A 27,426-nucleotide genomic window follows, 5' to 3' on the forward strand; every position below is an offset into this window, starting at 1 on the left:
AGTGCAAGGTCGTGAGTTCGATTCCCAGTACCGTGGCGGGGGCAGGGGGGAGGGGATTTCTGGTCACAACGGAAGACGGATTAAAAGGGCACAAAAAAGTTTCTGCTCCTTATAAATGCAACAAAATTCTGTTAAGGGCTGCTATAACATTCAATGAACTTGGTTACCCATTCCCATTCCCTTTTTACATTTAGCTCATATCTTACATAAAGCCTGACCTTACATGAAGACATTCACCTGACCCTTCTGTCATCATCTTATTTTAATTCTTTGTGTTTAAGTTTCTTCTCCCTGAAAAAAGCTGAGAAGTGACGTTTTATATTATTAAAATGTATGTGATACATATATGTATCCAACAGAACCCAGCACACCACTACAACATTGTGAAACAGATACTTCCTTTGAATTGAATAATGGTTCTTATCCATGAATGCAAAGATTCTACTTTTCCCTATAAATAATAAAGTAAAATGTATGACTAGGCAAAACTAAAGTTAAAAAAAGCACAAAAGTGATGCAAAATCCTTAAGAATGAGTATGAAGGAATTTTCTGGGGACATAAAAATGTTATAATTTGAGACAGCAATACATTATACAAATGTATCCATTTGTCTAAATATATATATGATTTATATATTTAGCTGTATATAAATTTTATCTAAAAACCTATAAAAAGGGTAAACATAAGTAGATATAGATGAAACAAACATTTTACTTAGGTAACATGAACAGGGATTATTCCATTTACTTTGTATATGTGTGAAATTTTCTGTAATAAGAGATTATGTGTATATGTGAATGAGGTTTAAATGGTCAAAATAGGGCAGGGGATATAGCTCAGTGGCACAGCACCTGCCTGGCAGGTGCAAGGTCCTGAGTTTGATTCCTGGTACCAAAAAAATAAAATAAAAATTAATGGTTGAAATAATTACGTTAACAAAAATTTAAAATAATCCAGAATATTAAGTTATTCAGTCTCCTAAAGTTTGGAATAATGTTACACTATAACTATTCAAGTGTTTTTACTAGTTCTATCACCCATCCAATTCCAACAGTAATTTTAACATTTAAATATTTTAATATACAGTCCAAGCCAAACCTACTGATGACAACATAGACAAAAAAGATCTAGTAACCACGTTCCTTAATTAAGCACCACACATTAATATTAATTGTCCTACTAACAAAGATATGCAAAAAGCCAGTGAAACACAAGGTTAGAATTTTCTTATCTTGGGGCTGGGGATTTAGCTCAGCTGCACAGCGCCTGCCTGGCAAGCGCGAGGTTGTGAGTTCGATTCCTGGTACCAAAAAAAAAAAAAAAAAAAAAACCCTCACTCAAAAAAACAAAAACAAACAACCAGAATTTTCTTATCTTCAAATTGATAGCAAAAAGAGTAACTAAAAGACAGGCATAAGATTCTGGAAATATGGGGCTGGGGATTTAGCTCAGCTGCACAGTGCCTGCCTGGCAAAGTCATGAGTTCAATTCCTGGTACCGGAAGAAAACAAAAAAGATTTTGGAAGTATACAATCTATAACGATAGACTCAATACCATTTGTTATACCATTCAAAATAGTTCCATCATTTTGTCTTAGTAACTTACAACTCACATTTAATCTTTATTCTTCTACAAAAAAAATTTTATGTATAAAACGAAGCTTTTCCAATTCATTCCAATCCAAAAGATTACCAACAATCTTTTGTTCAGCAATTATCTGTTGTATAATTCAATCCCCTCAAAAGTTCACAAAGATGCTCAAAGAGATATTTTTAAGGAATTTCACAAGGTATGAGTAGCTACAATTATTTAATAAGACAAGTACTATGATCCTATTTTACTGATATTACTGCTATTCCCCGTTAGATTATGTTTAAAATTCTTCTTATTCAAGAAATCTATGGTCACATAAATCAGTGCATAGTTGCCCTAGACTGGGACAACCTGGGGGCTTGAAGAGTTTCTGGGGTGCTGATAATGTTATTTTTTTACAGAGACGCTAATTATATTAGTATGCTCTATTTGTGGAAACTCTTCAAGCTCTATCTACATTTATGATACGTATACTTTTCTATATGTATGTAATACTCCAGTAAAGAAAGGTACTCTTTAAAAAAATCAAAATAAGCCGAAGGTGTTAGCTGTCCCTGGGTCCCCTCCCCCATGTTAAAATGTTCTACGTACTGAAATACTTCCCTGCAAAATGTAATTCAAGTTAAAGCATTTCACATTTTTAACAGCATATTCCCAGATAGTAACTTTCATTTGTAACTAGAAATACTTGCTTTATATTTTCCAGAAATCTTTTAGAAAACACACTGAATATAAGTGAATACATGCCGTAATGTCCAGACTGTGATTCACATCATTTTCATCTGTGACAAGCTGATTTAGGAAGGAAAAGGCCATCATTTCAAACATTAGGAAGATGAATTAGACAAGAGAAGGACTAAAAGTACTTTGTGGAAGGGAGACTAGCAGCTACCTATCAGTTTTTCAGTCCAAATTCTGTTAGTAATTAGATAGTTTAGAGAAATCAAAAACGGCAAAGAACAGCATCTACCCACCGGGATGAATGAAATAAAATGCTTGAAAGCAGCACTCTAAGATTTAATATGAAATATCCAATGATAAGGCGGCTAGAGAAGAAACTTTTCTCATTGACTTGCTGAAGACAAGCTTGGGGGCAGGGGTGTCTGTAAACCCACAACCGTAACTCAATTCTCTCTTCCTTCCTCCAATCTTGCAAGCTCCCAAAAGTTAACTGTAAACGTTAACCTGCTCTCGCGGTGGAAGCCTCACCTAAAATACACTTTCACCTTTCACCTAGAGACAAGGGAGGGAACTTTGTCCTCCGAATACCACGAAACCAATCCAGCTTTTCCAGATTAAACGTCAGGTTGTCGTTCACTGGCCAATTCCAAAGAGGCACCACTTTAGAAGAAAAACCTGTCAAATAGACCCCGGAAAGCTCACAGGAACCACCCTGGCGACTTCGGCGATTACTCGGGAGTACAGCCAATTTCATTCAAGGGACTTAGACAACAGCGTCCAACCTGGCGAGTCCAATCCCCATGCTGAAATCACAAATCACACGCCCACATCCACACAACAAATCCTACGGTCTGTGTGAAGCTGAGAGAGCAAACCAGAACACAGGCAGAAAGTTGCAGGAGAAAGGGGGTGGTTAGGAGAGGGGTGGGAGGACCCTGCCTCTGCTCCCCGCACCCAAGACAACGAACAACTGCCTCGGAGCTAGATCCCAGCTTTGCTCGCGGGCACAACAGACGCGGTAATTTGCGCACCCGAACGGAATGGAATGGTGGCCCCACGGGCAGGGCGGGACGCGGGACGCCCGGGGCACCGGCGCCGCGGGGACACCCGGACGCCTTGACATTGGCCCCGCCGGGCGCCAGGACTCGCGGGCCGGGCGCCGCGGGGAGAGAGCGCCCGCTATGGCCGGACAGGCGGCGGGCCACGAGCCTTACCCGTGCAGGCCGAGAGCGCGGCGCCGCCTGTGCAGCAGGCAGAGCAGCAGGAGCGCGGCCCCCGCCACCGAGGTGTTCCGCGCCGTCAGGTACTTGCTGAAGGCCGCCATGGCACTTCCAGTGAGAGCGAGCCGGCGGAAAGGACACGGCAGCGGCGGCAGCTGTGGCGGCGGCGGCAGCGACTCCCTAACTGCAGGAAGCGCGGGGGAGACTGGGAGGAGAGCACCGCTCGGAGGGAGGGCGGGGCCGGCCGCGCAGAACCGCCCCCTGGGGCGCGCCCCCAGCGCCACCGCGCGCGCCAGAGTCCACCGCAGACTTCGGCGAGAGCGCGCGCGAGCACCGCGAGGCTGGGGCAGTCCTGGGGCACGCCCTGCGCACGCGCGGACCCCTGCCGGGGCGCCGGAAGCTCGGCGCAGAGAGGGCCCCCCACCCGGAGAGGTGGGACTGCTGCCTCGCCTCAACCCTACTCGCCCCCTTCCGCGCGCGCACACCCGAGCATGCTCCCTGGCTCGCACAAGAACTGGAAGAGCTGGCCCGGCCGGGCTGGAATCAGCGGGCCCTGCCTCTCCTCCAGCCGTCTACCTACCGGTAGCAGGTCTTTACCACCCTCTTAAAGGAGCCGAGAGGAAGGGGAGAGGTGCCATCACAAGCATTTGCTCAAAATGGGAGGGACTGTAATGGTTTGGACAGGAACAAAACAATCGGAAACCCCAAAGAAGGGAGAGATGTGGGAAGAATGACCATAAGTCTACTGCCTTTTTATGCACCAGGGTTTTGAAAACCAAGGGTGATAATCTCTAAGGAACTGGCCATTAGTTTGGTAGATGGGGACAACGACTTTATTTTTTTTAATGAGCACACAATAGAAAAATCTTAGAGTGCATCACTTAGTAATGCAGTTGTTTTGAGAAATTTGTCTTCCAGTGTTCTTTAGGTATGTATCTTGGGTGGCAACATAAAATGTATTTTTTTATGTAGGTCTGGTTGAACAAAAAGTTTGAGATACACTGCTTTGCAAAGGGGCATTGAGAAATAACAATCGTGCGTTGTACTATTGTTGGCCTTACTCCCAGAAGCAGAAAAGCTTTACAGATTACAGCATTCTTCTCCTGTCCGACCCCTGTGATGCAGAATTTGTTATCCTTACATACACAGTAACTTAATGAATTGCTGTTTTAGTTGAAGACAGGGGAGAAAAGCAAGAGTCAGAAAGAAAGTCCACGATGACACATTACACATTTTAAAGATGCCTACCTGTTAACGTAGCCAGCAAGATTGTGGTGCCTTAGATGTTTTCTCAGTATAAATTGGTGATTGCCCAATACAGGTTACAAGAATCACAAAACCAGATACAGCAATGATTTTGTATGTAGGGATACTTGACAGACACTTCTTAAATTATGTAAAAGTGGAGCTTCTACTAAATTCTCCATTTGTCGTGTGGATATTTTCATTGGCACATGTAACGTGCCAAAATACAAAGATGAACCAATAATCCCTATTCTCCAGAGGCTGGTAGAGAAGAAGAATGTGAAAAAGCAATTATGACTGGTAAGTGCTGTATTAGAGCTATGAAGAAGGCACTATGACAATAGAAACAAAAAGAAAAATGCATAGTTTTGTCCAGAGTTTTCTTTTTTGGGGGCGAGGGGGGGGGGGTTCTGGTACCGGGAAGCGAGCTCACAACCTTGCACTTGCCAGGCTGGCGCTATGCCCCTGAGCTAAATCCCCAGCCCCTGTCCAGAGTTTTCAATTAAGGGTTGACAAAGGTGGTTTTGTAGGTGAATCCTGAAGGACCACAGAAGCCACTAGGAAACAGAAAATTTCGAACTCAGAGTCATGTGGAAGGGGTTGGAAACCTGGGGAGAATGTAATGAATCATGTTGGAGTTTACAATTACAAAGGAAGTATTTGCAAGGTTAATCAAAAACATAACCCATTAGGTAAATACATCTCAATGATTGTTCTGAGAAATTTTTATTCAAGTGTTTTATAGATATGTATCTTTGTTTGTTGGTACCAGGAATCAAACTCAGAACCTCATGTTTGCCAGTGAACTATATCTTCAGCCCTCTAGGTATGTATCGTAGGTGATGATATAAAATGTATATTGGAACAAAGGTAGAAATCTCTGACAAGATGTTCTAAAAAGTATCCTTATTCAAGAAGCATGGGTAATTTTTAAAAATTAACTAATTTATATAAACTGCAATAATTTTAGCTGTTGATAAAGCCCATCTGATAGAGACCACTGGAACCAAACCTATAACCTAGCAAAGTTAGTTATTAACTTGCTGCAGTAAAGTATACCACACAGCAGAGGAATTGTAAGCATGTTTCAAAAAAAAGAAGCAAGAAGAAATGGTACATTACTATATTTAAGGAAAGAGGATTACAGGTAAAATCTAAATGAAGCAGTGCTTGATAGACTCAAAGCAAATCAGATCTGTATGTAGTACTAAACCTGAGTTGAGAGCAAACTCAAGGTTCTATTTCCTTGGAAACATAAGTTTATAATTAATGTAGAATATTGTGTCTGTGAACCCCTTATCTGAACCTCGGCACTACAAATTGAGAATGCTTCTCTAAGTCAAAGTGACTCAGATAGTTAAAATCCTCCAAGTAAGAAAGGGATTTTCTGTTCTCACTGATAAAGTCTCAAAACAAAGTTTCTGACAGTCTAGGGTTTTACACAGTGAGGTTTCTCAGCACCATATTAGTCAGCCTGCACAGTTGTTCCCCTGTGACCCTTGCCCCCTTATGTTCATGCCCTTGTCTACTCTCCTCACATCAGAACTGGTCCAAAGAGTAAGGTGAGGGGCTGGGGATTTAGCTCAGCGGCACAGTGCCTGCCTGGAAAGCTCAAGGTCGTGAGTTCAATTCCCGGTACCGGAAAAAACAAAAACAAAAGAAAAACAAAGAGTAAGGTGAAAGTGATGGTATATGACTTCTGAGGCACTATCATTAAAAGTACTGTGACTTCCTCCTTGGTTTCTTGGACCACTTACTCTTGGGGGAGCCGCGTGCCACAGAGAATACTCAGCCCTGGAGAGAGGTTGAGGCCTCCCACCAAGACACAGTGCCAGCTTGCTGAAAACGTGAGAAGCAGGTCTCCAGCCCTAGTCACACTTTCAGATATCAGAGTCTCATGAGTGATCCCAAGCCAGACAGCTCAGCCAGCCTGCTCCCAAATTCCTGACTTCCCAGAGATTGGGGAGATAAATGCTATTTACTGTGTTAAGCCACTGAATTTGGGGGTAATTTATTATGTAGCTGATGCAGTTTGGTGCAAGCCTTGAAAAACAGATGACAGAAAAGGAATTTTGGAGAAGATATAGTGGGTGCAAAGATACAAAGACAAAAATGTACACAACAGATTAAGGAAGAAGTCTAAGTTGGTGTTGATAGAGGTTCAGGGAAGAGTATAAAATGAGAAAAGAGGTTGAAATGTCTAATTGAGATCAACCATGGAGGGTGTAAAACACCAGGTTAAGTAGAAGCAGATGGGATTTTATCCTGCCTATAAGAGGGAGCACATGCCGTATGTTAGAGTTGGGGAAAAGTTTACGACCTCAGCTTTTGCTTAAAGAAGATCATGTTAGTGAAAAGATGGAGGGTGAACTGAAGGAGGAAACTTCAAGCAGAGAGACCAATTTGGACACTTTTGAAATAATCTTGATAAACATAGTGAGAAACTGAGTCAGGGCAGCACTAGAGCAAATTAGAAAGAAAAGGACTTTATGAATTCAAATAGGATACAAAAGGTGAGATTGGTAGTAGGGGGGAAAACTTTTAAATTGACTCGACATAATGATGCAAATGAAAACTTCCTTATCATTTCCTTATCACCAGAATAAACACCAAGACTTTAGCAGCTCACATTTAGAGAGAAACTGTCCATCATTTCCCTGGCAAGGGAAACACCCCACGTCACCAGAACTAGATGATCTTTGCTTAAAAGAGTCCCATGAGAAGCCCCTCTTACTGATAAAAAGGAAGGGAAAAGTACCCATTGCACAAGGGACTGTAGAAAACAGGAAATCCTGACGAGTGTTCCCCCAAGTACCCTGAGTTAGCCCAAGCTGGTACAGGGCATTTTTGCATGGGAGAGTCCTCCTGGGAAGAAAGAGATTGATTGTGAACCTTTTCCCATGTGAGATTGAAAGTTACTAGAGTCTTTCTGGTAGATTGGGTAGTCCTGTCTTAGGTCAAGATCAGAAAGAGAAGCTCTTAAGGAAGAATGGGAAGTCTAAGCTGCAACAGAGCCCAACAGCCAAAGACAGCCCTGGTGCCTGTGTAGTATCTAAGTCTTGCAGCCATCTCAAGTCAGTCATACAGGAGCTACCAGTATTTTTTTTCTTTTTCAGAACAACCTCCAATCACAGGGAAACCATGGCAGTTGAGCCACTCTGCAACCTGTACATCCAGGCTGTCTTGGCAGGGGAAGAGAGAGACTTGGCTGGAGAAAAGCCACCTTGTAAAAGCAACACCACATAGCGAACAGAGGTTTTTGGTGGCCTTTAACTTGTAAGCATCAGTTCTTTTCCCTGGAAACAATTCCAGGCCTATTGAGCTGCGTAGCTCTGTCTTGGTTACTTTTCTCTCGTTGCTGAGACAAAATACCCAACGCTCAAAATGAAGGAAGGAAAGGTTTATTTAGCTTACAGTTTGTGGAGGTTTCAGTCCATACTTGGCTGGCTCCGAGGCAGAAGATAGCAAAGCAACAAGAGCAAAGAGGAGAATGGCAGCCAAACAGCAAAGCAGCCAGAGCAAAGGGGCAGAATGGCGCCAAGCAGCTTCCTTCCCTGCTTTACATTGTAAACAGGCTACCCTCACCCAAGGGGCCTGTAGCTCTCACATAATCTCCACGCCCTCCTCTTCCACAGGCTCAGGATGTATACAAAGTAAGCACCCTGGCTTCCTGCTGAGTCACTTATTCAAACCTCTAGACTCCCCAAGCTGACACAATGTATCAACCATAACAAGCTCCTACGGCTTATGGTACCTTTGGTGAAAGATAACCTCAGAATTTCCTAATGACTATTTCCTAATATGGAACCAGTTGGGTAATTACTTGGAAAAATATATAACCTGTGATTTTTAGCCCTGACTGATGAAGTGGATTGTACCAATTAATAACCCATATACCATATGATTATACTTTTTGTGTCTTTAAAGTAGGTACTTCTTGGGGCATGGATATAGTTCTTACACATTTCAGTAAATGTTTCTAGACCAGAAAAACTTAACTTTGTTTTTTTAAGAGGACAATCTTTTTTTTTTTTTAACTTTATTTTTGTATTAGTACACATTTGAAGTACATAATGTTTGCATTCCTTGTATGGAGTTGGAGGTGCTTCTCACCTCCCTCCATCTCTTGATCCCCTTCCCATTTCTAAAAGGTCTCACTCCTTATTTTCTGTTTTCTACCCTTTATTTTTATCTGTATTTACAATTGGGTTTCTCATATAAGAGAAACCATGCAATATTTAAGCTTGTGTATCTGACTTATTTCACTTAGCATTACAATCTCAAGGTACATCTGTTTTCCTATGAGTGACTCAAGTTAATCCTTCTTTACAGCAGAGTAGTATGCCACTGTATAAATATATTTTCTTTATCCATTCATCTCTTAATGGAGATATAGGCAGTTTCCAAGATTTAGCTATTTTGAATTATTCTGCTACAAATCTGGGTATACACTATTCACAGTAATAAGATGTCTTTAACTTTCCTAGGGAGATACCTAGAAGTGGAATAGCTGGGTCAAGTGGAATTTCTAGTTGTAGTTTTTTAGAGGAATCTCCATACGGGTTTGCATAGTGGTTGTACTAATTTACATTCTGACAAAAAATATAAGCATGTTCCTTTTTTCCTTACGGCCTCTTCAGCATTTGTTATTGTTTGATTTCTTGATGATGACCATTTTTTTTTTCTGGAGTAAGATGGAATCACAGTGTTGCTTTAATTTGCATTTCTCCAGTGACTGGTGATATTGAACATTCCTTCTTGCATCTGTTGTCCATCTTCTGTTAAATATCTATTTATTTCAATTGCCCATTTTATAGTTAGCTCTTTAATTTCGAGGGGTCTCATTTTTTTTGAGTTCTTTATATATTCTAGATATTAGTCCTCTGTCTGAAGACTACCTGGCAAAATTCCTTCCTATTCTGTCTGCTTTCTCTTTACTTTGTGGGTTGTTTCTTTTGCTGTGCAGAAGCTTTTTAATTTTATATGATCCCATTTGTTGGTTCTTGGTACTACTTTCCTATGCAACTAGGTTTGTCCTATGGCTATAACTTTAAGAGTTTTACCTATTTTATTTTCTAGCAGGTTAGGTGTTTTTGTTTTAACACTTAGATCTTTGATCCACTTTGATTTTAATTTTGTAAATGGTGAGAGATATGGGTCTAGAGTCAGTCTTTTGCAGGTGGATAGCCAGTTTTTCCAGCATCATTTACTAAAGAGGTTATCAGTCCTCCAGTGTATGTTTTTGGCACCTTTGTCAAAGATCAAATAGTTGAATACATGGGGGGTAGTTCCTGCATCCTCTATTCTGATTCTCATTGACCCTCATGTCTATTTTTTGACCAGCATCATGCTGGATTTTTTTAATTCCTAGTTCTATAATCTGACTTCATTTCCAGGATCGTGATGCCTCTCACTTTGTTCTTGTTACCCAGGATTTCTTTTGCTCTTTTAGGTCTCTAATGGGGTCATATGAATTTTAGGATTGTGTTCTCTATTTCTTTTAGGAATGCTGCTGGTGTTTTGATTGCAATTGCATTAAGTCAGTGTATAAATTTTGGAAGTATGGCCATTTTTATTTTATTGGTTCTGCCTATCCAGGAATAGGGATATCTTTTCATTTTCTGATATACTCTTCGATTTCCTTTTTCAGAGTACTATAGTTTTCATTGTAGAGATATTTAACTTCCTTGGGTTAATTTCTAACTATTTAATTTTTTTTTGTACTATTGTAGAGCTTCGGAAGGGACGCACATGGAGCGCTGAGAGGTGAAAGGGACACCCGCCTAGCCAGCCAGATCAGCCGAATCAGCCCTGGTGATCAATGGGGTGACAGATGTTGCACAGCCAGATCGCCCTCACATCCTTTTGTACTATGGTGAATGGTATTTTTTCCTACTTTCTTTCTCAGTGGGTTCATTAGTAGTATACAAGAATGCTATTGATTTTTATACATTGATTTTATATGCTGCTACATTGCTCAATTTGGTTATTAATCCTAAATGCCTTTTGATGGATTTGGGAGATATTCTTTGTAGAGGATCATGTCATCTGTAAATAATGAAAATTTTACGTCTTCTTTTCCTGTACAAATTACCTTTATTTTACTTGCCTAATTGTTCTTACTAATATTTTGACTACTCTGTTGGACAGGTATGGTGATGATGAACATCCATATTGTATTCCTGATTCTATAAGGGTTTTATCAAATGACTTTTCTGCAGCTGTTAAGATGATCATGTGATATTTGTCCTTGCTTCTGTTTATGTGATGGATTGCAGTTATTGATTTGCAAGATCCTTGCATCATTGAGATGAGGCCTACTTGGTCATGATACATAATCTTTTTGATGATTCATTGCATCTTGTTGAAGATTCTTGCATCTATATTCATTAAAGAGATTGGTGTTTAGTTCTGTTTTTTTTTTTTTTTTGGTTGATTCTTGTCTGGTTTTGGAATCAGGGCAATGATAGCCTCTGGGAAAGAATTTGGGAGTACTCCTTTCCTTTCAGTTTTATTAAAGAGTTTGAGAACTATTGGTGTTAGATTTTCCCTGAAGTTTTTGTAGAACTCAACAGTAAGTCCATCCAGATCTGGCTTTTTCTTAGTTGGTAAGTTTTTTCAATTTCATTACCTGCTATTGAATTACTCAAGGTTTTTACATTTTTTGGGTTCAGTTTTGGTAATTCATATGTATCTAGGAAATTACCCATTTCTTTTGAATTCTCCAATTTATTGACAGAGAGGTTTATAAAGTAGTTGTTCATAGTGTCTTTTATTTAGGTCATGTCCATTGTGATTTCAACTTTTTCATTTCTAATTGCATTGACTTGGATCTTTTTTCTCCTCTTTTTTGATTAGCTTGGCTAACAGTTTGTCAATTATACTTTCAAAGAACCAATTCTTCAATTCATTAATTCTTTTGTATTGCTTATTTGGTCTGAATTTCATTGATTTCTGCCCTGGTGTTTATAATTTCCTTTCCTACTAGCTTTGGTTTTACATTTTTCTGGTTTGCTAGGACCTTGAGGTGCCTTCTTAGGTTATTTGTTTGGGCTCACTGTTTATGTGTGTGCATATTCATAACTATAAACTTCTCTCTTAAGACTACTTCATTGTGTCCTGTAAATTCTGGTATGTTGCTTTATGGCTTATATCTAGATGTCCCCCCCAAAGCCTCAGGTGGTCACAGGTGGGGCTTTTCAGAGGTGGCTGGATCTAGAGTGTGTGATGTTAGGGTTAAGTTTGTGATGCTGAGATCAAAGATAGGTGATTATTAAATTATTCTGCCGAGTGGTTCTGGGTAGGATTATGGGTGTGGGTGCTTGGGTGAGTAGCCTGGATAAAATATAAGGGACAGAAAGAGGGCTAATGTCAGCACTTGTTGCTTGTTGCTTGGCGCTTGTTGGATGTTGATTCCGTTTCTGTCCAGGGTGAACAGGTCCCGAGAACGAGGTACCCGCGGATGAATAGAAAACTAAGAGAAAAAAGAAAAACAAGAGAGGCAAAATTCTGGGATCAGGAGGCTAGCAGCTGCTAGGACGAAAGCCTGATTACCATTTTCAGTAACCTCTTGTTGAGAAAGAACAAAGGAGGCAGCAGAGGAATGGGAGGATATCAGCTGTTTTAGCAAGGACAGTACAACTCAGTTATCGTAGGAATGAGAGTTGACTAGTTAGCCATCATGTTATCATTCCTTGGGGCATATCTCAGCAAAGTCTAGAGTTGTTCCCGAGGCTTTCAATACTTTTGCTGTACTTCCTCCAGAACTCAACAATCATGACTTGGTCAGGCCTGAGGCAATACATTGAAAGAGTAACTAAGGAATGTCCTTCCCAGTTGCTTATTGCTGCTACTGCTTGTCTTATGCTGCCTCTTGCCTACTCTGTGATGCCCATCTGCCATGCCACCCTGCCTTAGAGGCAATGAACTATGGACTGAAATCTCTACAAACTGTGTACCAAAATAAACCCTTCCTTTTTTGGCTGTCAGGTACGTAGTCTCAGCAATGAGAAAAGTAACTAAGACAGTTGTACTGGCATTATCATTTAGTTCTAGAAACTCTTATTTCTTCCTTGATTTCTTCCATAATCCATTGTTTATTTAAAGTGTGTAGTTTAGTTTCCATGTGTCTTAGTTACTTTTCTCTCATTGCTGAGACAAAATACCCAATGCCTAAAATTAAGGAAAGAAAGGTTTATTTAGCTTACAGTTTATGGAGGTTTTAGTCTATAATTAGCTGGCTCCGAGGCAGTGTGGCAGGGCACAGAGGCAACACTTCAAGGCAGCACAAGACAGCAAAAACAACAAGAACAAAAAGAGGAGGGGCAGCAGCAAGCAGCCTCTTTCCCTCCCTTACATTGTATACAAACTACCCACCTCAGGGCGGGTGTAGCTCTCACACCCATAAGCCCAGCATTAGACCATGAATCAATCATAAACTCTAGAAGCCCGCCCATGACTGTATGAGGCTTTTGGGGGACATCCAGACACAACCCATAATATCATACATTTGCATAATTTTAATGTTTTCTTTTGTTGTTGATTCCTAATTTCATTGTGCTGTAATCTAATAACGTGCCTGGCATAATTTCAAGTCTTTTACATTTATTTAAGCTTGCTTTATTGGCTATTATGTGGTTCATGCTGCTGGGCATAGTGACATATACCTAGCCGGGCCTGGTGGCGCACGCCTGTAATCCCAGCACTCAGGAGGCTGAGGCAGGAGGATCGTTGCGAGTTCAAGGCCAGCCTGGGCTACAAAGTGAGCTCAAGGCCAGCCTGAACTGCATAGCGAGACCCTGTCTCAAAAAGAAAAAAAAAAATAGTGACATATACCTATACTCCCAGCATTTGGGAGGCTGAGGCAGAAGGATTGTCACAAGTTTAAGGCCAGCCTGGGTTACAAAGTGAGTTCAAGTCCAGTATGTATTGAGACCCTGTCTCAAAGAAACAAAAAACACAACAAAAGGAATATGTATTCTGTTATTGGGTGGAACACTTTGGAAATATCTATTAAATTTATTTGTTAAAAATTTATTTGTTCAACTCTGATATTTCTTTGTTGATTTTTTTGTCTAGTTTGATTTTTTTGTCTATATCAACTAGATATATTTGTATAGTGGTATATTTGTAATAGTGGTGTAATGGGGTGACCCACTATAACTGCGTTTATGTTTATTTGCTCTGTTATATCCTGTAGTAAAGTTGGGCATGCTGTTCTTTGGTGCATATATGTTAATAATTGATATCTCTTCCTGTTGGATTGTTTCCTTAACCAGTATGTAGTGACCTTCTTTGCCTTTTTGATCAGTTTTGGCTTGAATTCTACTTTGTTTATATATAGGATAGATACAACTTCTTGTTTTTGGGTTCTCTTACATGGAATATTGCTTTCTATCCTTTGACTTTTAGTCTGAGTTTTTTTGTTTGTCTCATTTGTCTCTTGTATCAAGCATAACCATTGAATTTTATTTTTTGATCCATTTTGCCAGTCTGTATCTTTTTATTGGTCAATCAATATCACTCATGTTGAGCATTAGTACTGATAAGTATTAATTTATTCCTGTCATTGCCTTATTTCCCTCTGACTGATTCCCTATGTTTCATTTCTACTTAACCATTCACCCTACTTGGTGTATTCACCTACTAGATAATTGTTAGCAAAAAAAAAAAAAAAAAGATAATTGTTAGCTTCATTGTCTCTTTCTAGGGTATCCTTGAGTATATTTTGGAGTGTTGGGTTAGTGGTCATGAATTTCTTTAGCTGCTCTTTATGATGAAAATATTTCTCCATCAGTTTTGAAGGATAGTTTTGCAGGACACCCAAAGTAATTCTTCTTTTTTCTCATACATAGAGGAAGAAGAGTTTTCTGAAGTCAGGTATTCCTAATGCTGAAACCTGAGTGAGATTCATACACAGAGGAAGAAGAGTTTTCTTAAGTCAAGTATTCCTAACGCTGGAACCTGAGTGAGGTTCAGTGATTATTGAAAATCATTGTGAGCCAATTTGGCCATTCTAAGGGCTTGGACTCAGGACCTTTGACAGCCTCATATAGATGCTTTGCCATTAGTCCAAAATTAGGTGTACAGATTTGGCAGAAGCTAGGCATTCGCAGGAAGGAACAGTTATTGTTTGGTGGCAGAGGGCCTGAGATTCTGACCCTAGACACTCATAGAGGTCTGGGGCCCATGTGAAGTTTCTGTAATTTGCACTGAATATCTAGGGATGGTTGACTAATGAAATGCTGTCTCAGTAGTGCCTGGATCCTGACCCTGGACAGTTGTCATTTCTGAAGTTTAAGAATGTATCCCAAGCATTGGAACTCTGAAGGGATATTTTAGCCTTTCCCTTTGAGACTTTGTATCCATTTCTAGCTGGAAAATTGAGAGTTTGGATGGTATTATAGCTGGTTATCTCCCATGTTGGGCTGCAAATTAGAATATCACCTACATCTAGGATGGTCTCCCATATAAACTCTAGGTTCCTTATGTACTTTTCCAGTGCCAAAGCAGAAAGATGAGGGTTATCTCTAAAGCCTTGTGTGATAGTTATTCAAGTATATTGTTGTTTTTCCTTTGGGATAGAATTTTCACATTCAAAGGTAAACAGGAACTGGGACTCTGGATGCAGAGGAACAGAAAAGAAAGCACCTTTGAGGCCAAAGACTGAGAATCAATTTATGTCTCTTGGCACTTGGGAGAAGATTGTATATGGACCCTCTGCTATAGGCTGGATTGGGATTATAGCCTCATTAATGAGATGGCAGTCTTGTACCATCATACAGACTGCTGAACATTTTATTAGAGGAAGATGGGAGTATTGCAAGGAAATTGACGAGGCCACAGAAGGCCATGTTTGAGAACTTATCTATGCGTGCCAGGAAGCCTTTATGGGCTTCCTCTCTGGGTATTATTTTCATTTAGGAAGTTGGGTGGGATCTTTTAATTCTACAACTACCAGCATCGCATCGCTGAATTTGTTTTCTCAGGTACTGTATTCCATTCTACCATGCAGCGGGATCTACCCGTTGGCTAATTAGGTCAGAGAGGCCTGGTGTAGTCTTATCAGGTAAAATCCTCTTTTGCCTTTACTGTAATCAGAGAACTACCCCCAATTTTATTAATAAATCTCTTCTTTTAGGGGAGTAGGAGACCATGGGACAATTAAAAACTGATGTATGAACATTTGACCTTTGAATTTTATTTCAAAATAGGAGTAAAGAAGCTCTGAGTAGAGCTACTCTTAACCTCAATTATGGCTATAGAGCTAAAGGAAGGTTTTCCAGGGAAGGAAATTAAAACAGAGTAAGACACCCATATCCAAAAGGCACTGAATTTGCTTACCCATGACATTCAGGGTTATCCAGGGTTCCTCTCAGGAGATGTTGATATCCGTGGACAGGGGAACACTTTGTTCAGGCCCCATCAGTCCTCTTCATCAGAGTGGGAGGTGAGGGTTTTGGCTGACCTAGGCCCTCCCTGAGAACAGGGGCAGTTTATCCTCCAGTGCCATTAACGAGGCGCATCAGTCAGTTCACACATGGGGCAGAGCGTAGGCAGTGGCCTAGTGCAGTCATATGCCTAGTGACCAGTTTCCTTGTATTTTAAAATAAGAATTCTTTTCTTCATTGGCCCTGGGTTTTTCCCTTGGATGACTCTGGTGTGCTTAGAGCATTGCTAATTGCAACAGCCATAATTTTGGCCTGCCTTTTTTCTCAGTTTCTCTCCTTTTCATCCCCATTTAGAATCCAACTGTTGAACACAAAAAAGGCTATGTCCAGCAATTGGGTCATAGAGGTCGGGGCCCATCTGAAGTTTTTGTAATTTGTACTGAATATCTAGGGATGGTTGACTAATGAAATGCTGTCTCATTAGTGCCTCTCTTTCCTTGGAAGTTGGATCTAAGTTTGTATATTTATGAAAAACTTCTCCTAATCAACTATGGAAGACAGCTGGATTTTCCTCTTTGCCCTGTGTAACCTCTCTCAACATGTAATAATTAACAGATTTCTTAGTGTATTATCTTACCCTCATAATAAGAGGAGATATCTTTTTAGATTTCATACTTAGTCCATCCCCAGTATCATAGTCCCCATTTGGTTTTGTCAGGACAGTAACCTCTCTAGAGTGACTTCTTTCTCTTTTTGCAGTATATTGTGCATCTGTGGTACAGCAAGTGACCAAGACAAATTGGACATCTCACCAGGACAGACCAAAAGCAAATTTTGGCCAGTTTGAAACCCATCTGTAAATCTACTAGGATCGTCTGAAAGTAAGTCCAAACATCCTTTGAATTGCTGGATACCTGTTACTGAAAAAAAGCCCTGGATTGTGTAGTCCCCTCTACTACTGGGAACTTTCTTAAGGAAAGGATGAGCTTTGAGTTGGAAGAGTAAGAGACTCCATTCTTAGCATGTCCTGCAGGGCTTAGAGCTGTCTGGGGAGCATGAGGAAGGTCCTGGGGTGTATTGGGTCTCTCAGGGGAGCTACCCTCTGATGGGGTTTCTGAGTTACCTGGAGAGAATGAGACTGATTTACTGGCCTGAGGATTAGAAGGAGGAGGTTGAGGAGACCTTCCAGTGTGGTTTCTTTCATTAAACAGGTTGGGGAGACCACATTCCCCTGAGAGACCAGTGGGGGTCTGAGAATGGGATAACCAATGAGACTAATGTCTTCTGTGTGGGCTTAAGTACCATGTCTCTTAGGCTTTTAAGTACTGTATGTCTTGGGCCTATGATAAAGCACCATAAAAACCTGAACATAAGGAATTTCATGGCAGCTTCTTTGCCTTTTACTGAAAAGATCTAACTGAAGAATAGTACTGTAATTTAGACTACCGTCCTATACCTATCTTTTGCCATTCGTACTGGATCCAATGGTATTGCAACACAGGATAAGTTATTTTTTTCTCAGATAGTCAGGGTCAAATTGTTTCCAATTTTTAAGGATACACCCTTATGATGAGAGCGGTGGGATCAGTGGGGTGTTTCCCATGGTGCTTCCTGGGACCTATGGAGAGAAAAGATGAGGTCTGGGTCCTTGTGAGGGTGTCCATACAGAAGGATTGAGATTCATTGAGCTTTGGGGCATCACGCATGAAACTCAAATTGTACTACCCAGGATCTGGTAAAGTGAACGGCACAGGTGCCCTTTTTTCCTCTTGGGTCTCTCCATACCCTGCAGTCCACTGTAACTCCTCAGAGACCATAGCGGAGCCCCCTACTGCATTCATCTAACTACTTGAGAATCTGAATGCCCCCATTTATCCCAATAATAAAAGACTTTGGTAATTATTTTTTAAAGCAGTAGGGATAGAAGCCTATTCCTCAGCATTTTAAGAAAAGAGCCTGTAATCCCAGCACTCAGGCCAGTGGGGTGTGGAGTTGAAGTAGGAGGATCACTACAAGTTTGAGGCCAGCCTGGGCTATGTAGTGAGTTCAAGGCCTGAACTACATAGCGAGACCCCATCTCAGAAAACAAAACAAAAAGAAAAAAGCCCTGGAAATTTCCAAGTACAAAGGTCTATTACCTATTGACTAAAATATTCCAGCTCTACTTCCACATACTCACAGCCAGATAGGTTGACCTTCATTATCTGTTCTCTTTCTTCTGCCCGGGCCCTCAGCTAATTTCTAAATTGCCTAAATTTTTGTTAGAAGAAACAGAGGGGATCTACTGAGATTTAGAGAGGAAAAGGCCCATGTGTTCCTCAAAAGTGGAGACCATATCTCTTATGTATAATGATGAGATTTCCTGGTGTTCATGAGGACAATTGGGGAATGTGGCAGAAATGTGAATTAGGGTAACTTCCTGAGGTTTTAGCACATGGAGCCCTAGAGCAAATGAATCACTAAGGACATCTGGAGACAGAAGGTCATCTAGTATAAAATTCAAATGAGACTTTGACCTTGGTGAGCACAAAAAGGTGCTGGTTGGAATAGGTTATTCAAGCAGGAGACCAAATATCTGATAGCTATTCCACCTACAAAGAAGCTGAATAAATTATTGGGAAGAACAAAAAATTATTGGGAAGTAAAAGAGACATTTCGAACTTTAGGTCGTACACACAAAGAACCTATGTGGTACCTAGTTTTCTTGTACCTAGTGAAACCTAAAATGGTCAGTTCCATGGCCAGGCTAGTGGCAGATGTGCTAGCTACTTTTAACTGTCCGATTCATGCCCACAGTGAGTGGCCAAAAAAGGAAAAGAGGAGAGAAAATGAAAACAAACAAACAAACAAATAAAACCCTTTCTCCAATGGGGTCTTATTGCCAAGCTGGCTCGCCAAGAAATGTAGTACTGATTAATGGGTTCTCAGGAAATTATTTCCAGATTTTGGATGTCCTGAGCAAAGAATTGGACAAGACATACAGAAAAGGTAGTGGAGATATACATTTACTGAAAATGGAAAAGAAGTGCACTCTACAGAGGGCGAGTGAGCCAGTGAAAAGGTTTATAGTGGCCACAGGGATAAGGGAAAGAAGTCTTTTGTACCTGGAATTTTTGGATTGGCTTCTTCCTCATGCCAATAAGGCACTGGGACAGTTGTCCTATCAAAAATTCACTTGGCCTGTCACTAGATTTAAACTGTCCTACCAAAGACTCACTTGGTTTTATGCCCGATGTAAATGAAACATTGAAAATAGCACTTCTGTGATTGATACCACATACAGTGCTCAGGAACTCCAGAGTAATTCTGAGACCTATGTTCTGTACATGTTCCCTAGGTTACCAGGATTTTGGAAGATTTTTCCCAGTTGTTTGGTTTGCCCCAGCCCTAATCTCCTACCTCCATGCTTCTACATTGAAAAGTGCTGAATACTTCTCAAACATTAGCACATCCTGTAGCCACCAGATCAGGTAAGTTCAGCCTATCTTTCTGCCCTGGACCAGTTTCCATGTCAGTGTTGTCCACTATGTGTTTATATCTTCTCTGTGTCTTTGCTCCCTGCTGGGCTGTGCTGCCGTGCTGCCTCTGCCACATCACTGCCACTACTGCCATGGGCTTTTTCTTGTCCTCTGTTCCAATAACCTGATTCTGTGGTTCTTTCCAGATGTCTGTCTATCCATCATTGAACTTAAATACATTCCTTCCTTCACCAACCTCTCTGAGTGGCTATTCACCAAGTTTCAGGAAAGCTAGAAAAAGCTGCCTATTTCTAATTTATCAGCTTGGCTCCCTAAACTTTAATTCTCTTAAGGTTTAGCTTTGTTAACTAGGAAAATACCAATAGGAAGCATAAGAAATTATCTTGAGAAATGGACAAATCCTTGTTTGGTAAGCCAGGTCCTTGTAAATGTTACTAAGAGTAGATCAATATTTGAAGAAAACCTTGTTGCTTCAAACATAGGGAAATAGATCCTGGCTTTATATTAGTACATTAAAAATATTTTTTGAGACAAGGTCTCAATATGTAACCCATATTGGTTGTACACTTGCTGTGTACTCTAGGCTTATATAGAACTTATGATCCTCCTGCCTTAGCCCAATAAGCGCCGGGATTACACCTGGCCTAATACATTAAATTTTGATCATATAAAAATTTTTAAGCCAGATGTAGTGGCACACACCTGTAATCCTACCATTCGGGAGGCTGAGGCAGGAGGATCATTGTGAGTTCGAGACCAGTCTGGGCTACAAAGGGAGCTCAAGTCCAGCCTGAATTGCATAGCAAGACTGTGTCTCAAAAAGACAAAAAAAAAATTTTTAAATAACATTATATTACAAATTTTACTTCTTAAAGATGCAGAAACTTACCTAAATACCATAGAAAGAGGGGTATAATTAAAGGTCCAGAGAAGGCAAAGGTTTAAAATTGAGGATTGTTATGCAGATTTAAATTAATGTCTTTCTCTGTGTTTTAGTCAGTGACGATTTTTTTAGAAATGGAAATTTTACATAGAGTTTTACAATGGTCAACTAGAATGTCAGAAAGCCATACTTTGGAGACATACTATTTTGATAAATCCTTTTAATCCAGCTTATTTTCTAATCAGATGTTTCCCTTCCATGGGTAAGGCAAAGAGCATTTTCTACATCTATCCAACTTAGGAAAGCCTCCCTTGAGATTTCTGATGCCTCCCCAGTTAAGTTTTGCCAAATGCTGTTTTCAGGATTCATTTTGTGAAAGCCTTGTCTACAGCAAGAGTCAGTGAAATAAATTTCTAATAGAACTGTTGCTGCAGCCATCAAATTAATCTCTTAATATTTATCACAAACACAAAACCAGACTAATAGAGAAAAGAACACATTCAACCATTAAACCAGAGTGCTCTTCCTGAACAGATCAGAGCCAGACCAAATATTCTCAAAGTGTAAGAAACCCTAAAATAAAGGCTATAAAATGCAGCTTGACCTGCATTATTACCTTAAAGTTACCTTAAAAATTATTAGATATAGTTATGTTTTTGTTTTTTTTTTTTTCAATCTTTTTGATACAGGCTCGCTGTGCAGTTCAGGCTGGCCTTGAGCTCACCTTGTAGCCTAGGCTGGTCTCGAACTCACAATGATCCTCCTGCCTCAGCCTCCCGAGTGCTGGGATTACAGGCATGCACCACCACGCCCAGCTTAGATATAGTTATGTTAATCACAGTAAAACATAGCTTATTAGCCTTAAATTTATCTAACCTATTTCATCTCCCTTCAAGATTAAAGACACCAAGATAAGAGTAACTAAAGAACTCTTGGGACTTATAGGGACATCCAACTTCCAGCTTTTACGATGTCCAGTTACTGACAACACCCCTCTGAGCAATGCCCAGAAGTCTTCAGTCATTGTCCTAAACTTGTAGTCACCTGAGTCCCAAGAAAAACAGGGCCTCACAGACTACCCCATGATGAGATCACCTTCCTAAGAAGAAATCATTATCCCATGGAAACGAACTTACCCCTCAAGTCATAAAGATTCCTCTGTGGAAACCAAAACTGATATACAGTCTTTATCAACTGGACCCTGGCCCACCTCAGCTAACCCTTGAATGCTGGCTAGCCTCATGCTGTTTTGAGTTAGCCAGTCTGATCCTCTTCATCAGTGTGTACTCAAGATGGAGTCTTTCTCTAGTTTCTCTTACTTTCCTTGGTAAAAGGGCAGTTCCTTAAACTAAAGTTTCTGGCCATTTTTTCTTTACCTTTCAATTAAAGCATTGTCTATAAATTCATACTGTTGTTTTAGTTTTAATTTCCATTAAAAAGATCCTCACTAGCTGGTGACACTCTCACAATGGAGATATATCTCAACCTCCCAGAAGCAAGACTCCCAAGGTTGAGGGGCCTTATCTCTGATTGGAGATAAAATTCAACCTCCCAGAAGTGACTTTCCCCAGGGGTCAGATGTCCCAATGGTCCACATCTTCAGGCAAATATCCTTGCCTTATTTGTAGCAGATACCAGAAACAAATAAAAAAATCACCACCACCACTACCCGCATAATGTTCCTTACTGCCTACTGATAGTTTTCTTATTCAGAAGAAATTGTTCTCAACTGGGTAATGTAGCTGATCAGGCCATGTCTCATTAGGGATACCAAATCTGTTACCAATTTTCAACCCCAAACTGGGCCATTTTTCTCTCAGAATTGTGGAATCAGCAACAAGACCAAGCAACAGTAGGAGACTTATTCTTGGCTAAGAGTAGAAGAGGGAGATAAAACTAACAAATGAATTTCTCAACCCCTTGTGGATTAGGAAATTGTAAGGTAAAATAAGTGAGGAGAAGGGATAATGAGGCTAATAAAGGGGATATTCGTGGTTTTTCTGGGAATGAGCAGAGATTTTCTGGAAACTCAGATACCAACTCTTTCTGCTCCTTTTTTCTTTCTTTTCAGTCTTCACAATAGCAATTCTCAACTGTTGTGGCACTTACTGATGTGTCATTTGCCATGCAGATGGAATTACAATGAAGATAACTTGTCTGGTGGCCACTTTGATAGCCATCTTAGGGACAGCCAGTTTGGGCTAGTCCATCAATAGAGGGACTTTTGGCCTATAGGAATCCTGTCTTCAAAGATAAACAAGATTAGGGCAAGGTAGAGCACAGCTAAGTCAAACAGGCCGTACAAGATTTGGACAGGGTAGCTGCAGCAGCGTCATTATCACCTTGTGAGTACTTTAGATGTTATCCCACATTTGAGATGCAGGTTGATTCTAAGCACATGCTCTTGAACACCAGGAAGTGGAAAAAACCATCTCTATGACATCCTGAGTCTGAGTTCTGAGTCTCAAGCTTTGCTATAAGAAACAGTATGACCTTACTCTCTGGCTCTCAACTTTCTCAGACATGAAATGGAGGGGTCAGTACTGGTTACCCCAGGAAAAGGGCCTGGATTCTTTGTCTACTAGAAGGGACTTCCAGAGTTAAAGGCCAAGACTGGGCCAACCAAGCCTGTACCAGTGGAGATCAAAGAGCCACCGAAAGAAGCTTTTCATGTTCATGCACACAGTGGAGGAGGATTTGTTTTTCATATTACACAGTTTTGGACCATTAACCAAAAAATGTGTATACATTACTTTAATACATTTTTAAAATATAAAAAATAGAAGTTTTGATTCCGAATATTCTTTATTACTTGAAAACGTTATTAGAAGGTGTTGCGGCAAGGGAAGGAGCTCATTCTAAAGGGGCTGCACAGGGAATTTTAAAGTGGTGGAACCATTCTGTCTGGTACTGTGTTGGTGAGCACATAACAGAAACATGGGGAAACTGACTGAACTATTATACTGCAAAGAGTAAACTTCACTGTAGGAAAATTTAAAAAAATAAATCAGCCGATGAGAAATCTCAAGACAGAATGCAGTCTATGACAATGAATCTAACTATACCACCACTGCGTGGGAACAGGTAAGGAGCTGATTTAGGTAATTTTGGAAACAGTGTTTTTATTGGAAACTCTAAGACTAATGAGAAAAAGAACTGCACACAACCCTTGTATTCTACTTAGGTTTCACAGAAAGGTGTAGTTAAGCATTGTTGGGACAAAATATCTGGCACTTGCAACACAAAGGAGAAGAGGTTAATTTTTACTCATGGTTTCAGTCCGTGGTTAGCCTGCTTTAAGGCAGAAGTAGTATGGCAGAGGGGACAGCAGAGGAAAAGCTTCTCACATCACGGGAGCCAGGAGGCAGAGAGAGAAAGGAGGAGCATAGGCAAATACATCCTTCCAAGTCACACTCCTAGTCACTCATCCCTCCCAGCCAAGCCCCTCCTGCCAATGTGAGACATTTGGGGGGACATTTTAGATCTAAACCACTGTCTGGGTATCCTAGGATTGAACACAAAAGCAAATAAATTGCATTTCATGGAAGTCATGTTTTTCAGCGGCAGAGAAATGAGTTACAAATCAGCAAGAGGACAAAATGCTAGAAGAAGCCTGTGATGCTAGAACAAAGTAAAAAAGATCAGTATAAATTGATATGGATTATTGATCAATGGATAGATGATATAAATCCTTAAAGAGATTTCAAAAAATAAAAAAAAAAAAAAGATTTCATTGACCAAACTTGGCACATGAAAATAAACAACAGTATTGGATTATAACCCAAAGAAAAAATAACCATTAATCTCTACTGATATAAATAATGGTTGAATAAATAAATCAGCGGGGGAGATGGGAAGATTCTTTCTCACAGAAAAACTCTAAAATTCTAAATAATAAATGTAGAAAGAATGAGGGCAATAGAGTACCACCCTCTGAACACCTTCATGAAGAATTATTGTTGACAAGATTTAAGAATGAATGCTAAAATTAGTGGGTGGGACTTTAACAAGAAGGAATATTTGCATAAGCTCAAAGTATATTCCCCAAAATATATATTCAGTGATTTGGTGATTTTAACACGTGTCTCCATATTCTTGGCTGTTCCTCCCTCCAGAAGGTGAAATTTGTTTCACTAATCCTTGAGTGTTAACTGAATTTATTAACTTGCTTCTAATGAATAGAATATGAAAAGGAAAGAAATAATTTTGCAGTAGAGAAACCTGATAGGTATTGCCTTTACCAAGTGATAAGGTTATCATCATTAGTAATGAGTTAATTAGTACATATTGCTATAATGCATCCCTAATGAGATGCAATGAGAAGAGATCTTCATCTCTGTGGTATTCTTAAAAAATTTGTAATCCCAATTGAATCATGAGAAAATATCAGATAGATCCAAACTGAAAGATTTTCTAAAAAATGTCTTACTAGCAATTTCAAAAGGGCCAAGGATATGAAAAACAGGGAAGGCCTGAGAAATCATCACAGATTGAAGGAGACAAAGCAGTCAGGATGACTGTGTGCGCTGAGTCCTGGAGCAGAAAAGGGGACATCAATGAAAAGCAGGGTATTTAAACAAGGTCCGTGGCATGCTTACTAATGCTGTACCAATGTTGATTTCTTAGGTTTGATAAATGTTTCACACTTGGGTACAAAATGGTAATATTAGGAGAAGATAATATTAGGCAGAGTAGTATACAAGAATTCTTTGTACTATCTTTGCAGCTTGTCTGTAAATCTAAAATTGTTTCCAAATAAGAAGTTTGGAAAAGTGTTATACTGAAATGCCTTTAGTGTCACAATTTTTAAAAATCATGTTTAGTCAAGAAGCTAACATAAGTACATTTTTTAAAAATTTAAAATATAATGATGTATAAACCCCTATACACTTTTTACTTGAAATCCCAGCCATGTGCTCAGACCTATCAATAAAGCCTGGGAACACAGCTTGCAACTCTTGTGAGACTTAAAACTGATTATTTTGTCATTGAATTTATTTTTGGTATTTATATTTGGTATTTTTGGTATCAAGAGATCCTGTTGTCCCAGCCTGGGGATACATTTTGTCCCCACCCAGGGCCATAGACCCATAGGAAAACATTAGCATTAATATAAATACCTTTTTGTTTGCTTGTTTGCTTTCAGAGATAAAAGGTGTGTAATGTTGCATTCTTGTGACTTTAAAATGAAGAGTTCTGGGGCTGGGGATTTAGCTCAGTGGCAAAAGCGCCTGCCTGGCAAGCGCAAGGTTGTGAGTTCGGTTCCCGGTACTGGAGAAAAATCAAAAAAAAAAAAAAAAAAATGAAGAGTTCACATAAAATTGTTCCATAAATGCAAACACCCCCCCCCACAAAAAAAAAAAAAAACCCTTTGTTCACATTAGGGACAATTTTTGGAATGAGCCAGAGAGAGATGAGAATACTTGCCTGTACCCTTGGGTGGCCAGTGACTTGGTGGCTGACCCTCACAGGGGGTCCTAGAGAATGAAGCTGCATGAGGTGTTGGTATGAAGGAACCATAACTGAGAAGCAGCCAATTGTCACTGTCCTAGGGAATGATGAGTGTTACAGTTCAGTAGTGAGGTTTTATTGTCAGGTCCACAGCATGAAAATGGAATAGTGAATAATAATTACAGATTCCATTTGGAGCAATATGTTCCATTTATTCTCGTAATACCCTATGGAACAGTTCCTGTTATTATCCTTCTTTCATAACTGAGAAAACTGAAGCTAAAAATTTTACGTCACCCAGCTGGTGATTAGAGAAGCCTAGATTGGAGCCTAGGCTTATGTGACCTCAGAGTTTGTGTTCTTTACTCCAATAAAACAGTCAAAAGCTGAGCAGATGCAAGATTTGAGAAGGAAAAAATGGGCACCCATAATCTAGGAGTTGAGCTTTTGTCTCAAGAACCTGAGATCCACTTTTAACAGCTTCTGAGATTAGATTCCAGGCTTAAAAATTCGAGCAAACAAGGTAATACTAATGGAGACAGAAATGTAAAAGTATTCTCTATCTCTCTGTCTCTGTCTCTGTCTCTCTTCTGAAAGAACGAGAAAGAGAGGGAGGGAAGGAGAGAGGGAGAGAGAGGGAGAGAGACCAGAGAGAGACCTTAGACTCAGAGAGGAAATGGAAATAGGGTCACCACAGGTAACCACACAAGCTACAGAAGCAGTTACCATCTCCTCTAGGTGCAAGCTTTTTGTCTGGCTCTGTCCTGTGCAGGCGTGGAGCATGGCAGAAGTAAGCCTGATGCAACGGTGACTGGGAGACCTCTCACCGGTCACTTGCTCTGGTCTCAAGATCTTAACTTTTATCAACAGGATTAACCAATTTCCAATTGGGTCTGGCCAAAGAAAAGCACTGACAAGAGACTGGAAAATAGGAGTACAACAGAAAGACTGATGAACTAATTCCCTTGGCTGCTCTTTGATCAGTGACATTGCAAGGCAGAAGGTCATAGCTCCCTCCAGGAAGTCCTCTCCTAATGTTACTGTTCCCCTGGTTTGACTTAGCCCTGCCTCTCCTTGATTTTTTTCTTTCATTTTTGAAATGGGAATAGCTTCATGCTATTGCTAGTTCTGTTGTCCTCATCTCTTGTGATTTCTGTATACTGTATCTTGTCACATTGTCAGACTTCTCTAACTCTGTCCAGGGTGAGCAGATCCCCCTAACTAGGTGCCGCAGATGTATAAGAAAAGTAAGAAAAACATCAAACCACAAGAGCCAAAATTCTGTGAGGGAGGGCCTCTGGCGCACGGGGAGCCACGGGTGGGGAGCGCCGGTCTTCCGGCTGGCTAGCTTCCTGCCTCGTCGGCCCCCAGAGAGAGGGCTCCCGGCGCACGGGGAGCCATGCGGCGGCGGGCGCTATTGCACACTGGCCCTTAGGCTGGCCGCCACTGCTCAATTGAGAACTATCATGACACAGAGAAACA

At 40.4% G+C, this 27,426-nt stretch overlaps 1 protein-coding gene and 1 long non-coding RNA gene across 2 annotated transcripts in view; one reads left to right on the forward strand and one right to left on the reverse strand.

Moving 5' to 3' along the window:
• Positions 1-3,701, reverse strand: part of Abcd3 (ATP-binding cassette, sub-family D (ALD), member 3) — a 79,215-nt gene extending 75,514 nt beyond the window's left edge. Inside the window, exon 1 of the mRNA XM_005384998.2 lies at positions 3,491-3,701. Within this exon, the coding sequence (XP_005385055.1) occupies positions 3,491-3,600 (110 nt within the window). The 5' untranslated portion in view covers positions 3,601-3,701. The remainder of the gene's footprint in view (positions 1-3,490) is intronic.
• A 13,223-nt stretch (positions 3,702-16,924) lies between these two features.
• Positions 16,925-27,240, forward strand: LOC102009292. Its single transcript, XR_260937.2, has 3 exons — positions 16,925-17,012; positions 19,469-19,601; positions 26,815-27,240. It is a non-coding gene; the product is annotated as an uncharacterized LOC102009292 (long non-coding RNA).
• The last annotated feature ends 186 nt before the right edge of the window (positions 27,241-27,426 follow it).

The sequence above is a fragment of the Chinchilla lanigera genome, unplaced genomic scaffold, assembly GCF_000276665.1.
Source record: "Chinchilla lanigera isolate Chin_1 unplaced genomic scaffold, ChiLan1.0 scaffold00022, whole genome shotgun sequence".
In the NCBI taxonomy this organism is placed as follows: Eukaryota; Metazoa; Chordata; class Mammalia; order Rodentia; family Chinchillidae; genus Chinchilla; species Chinchilla lanigera.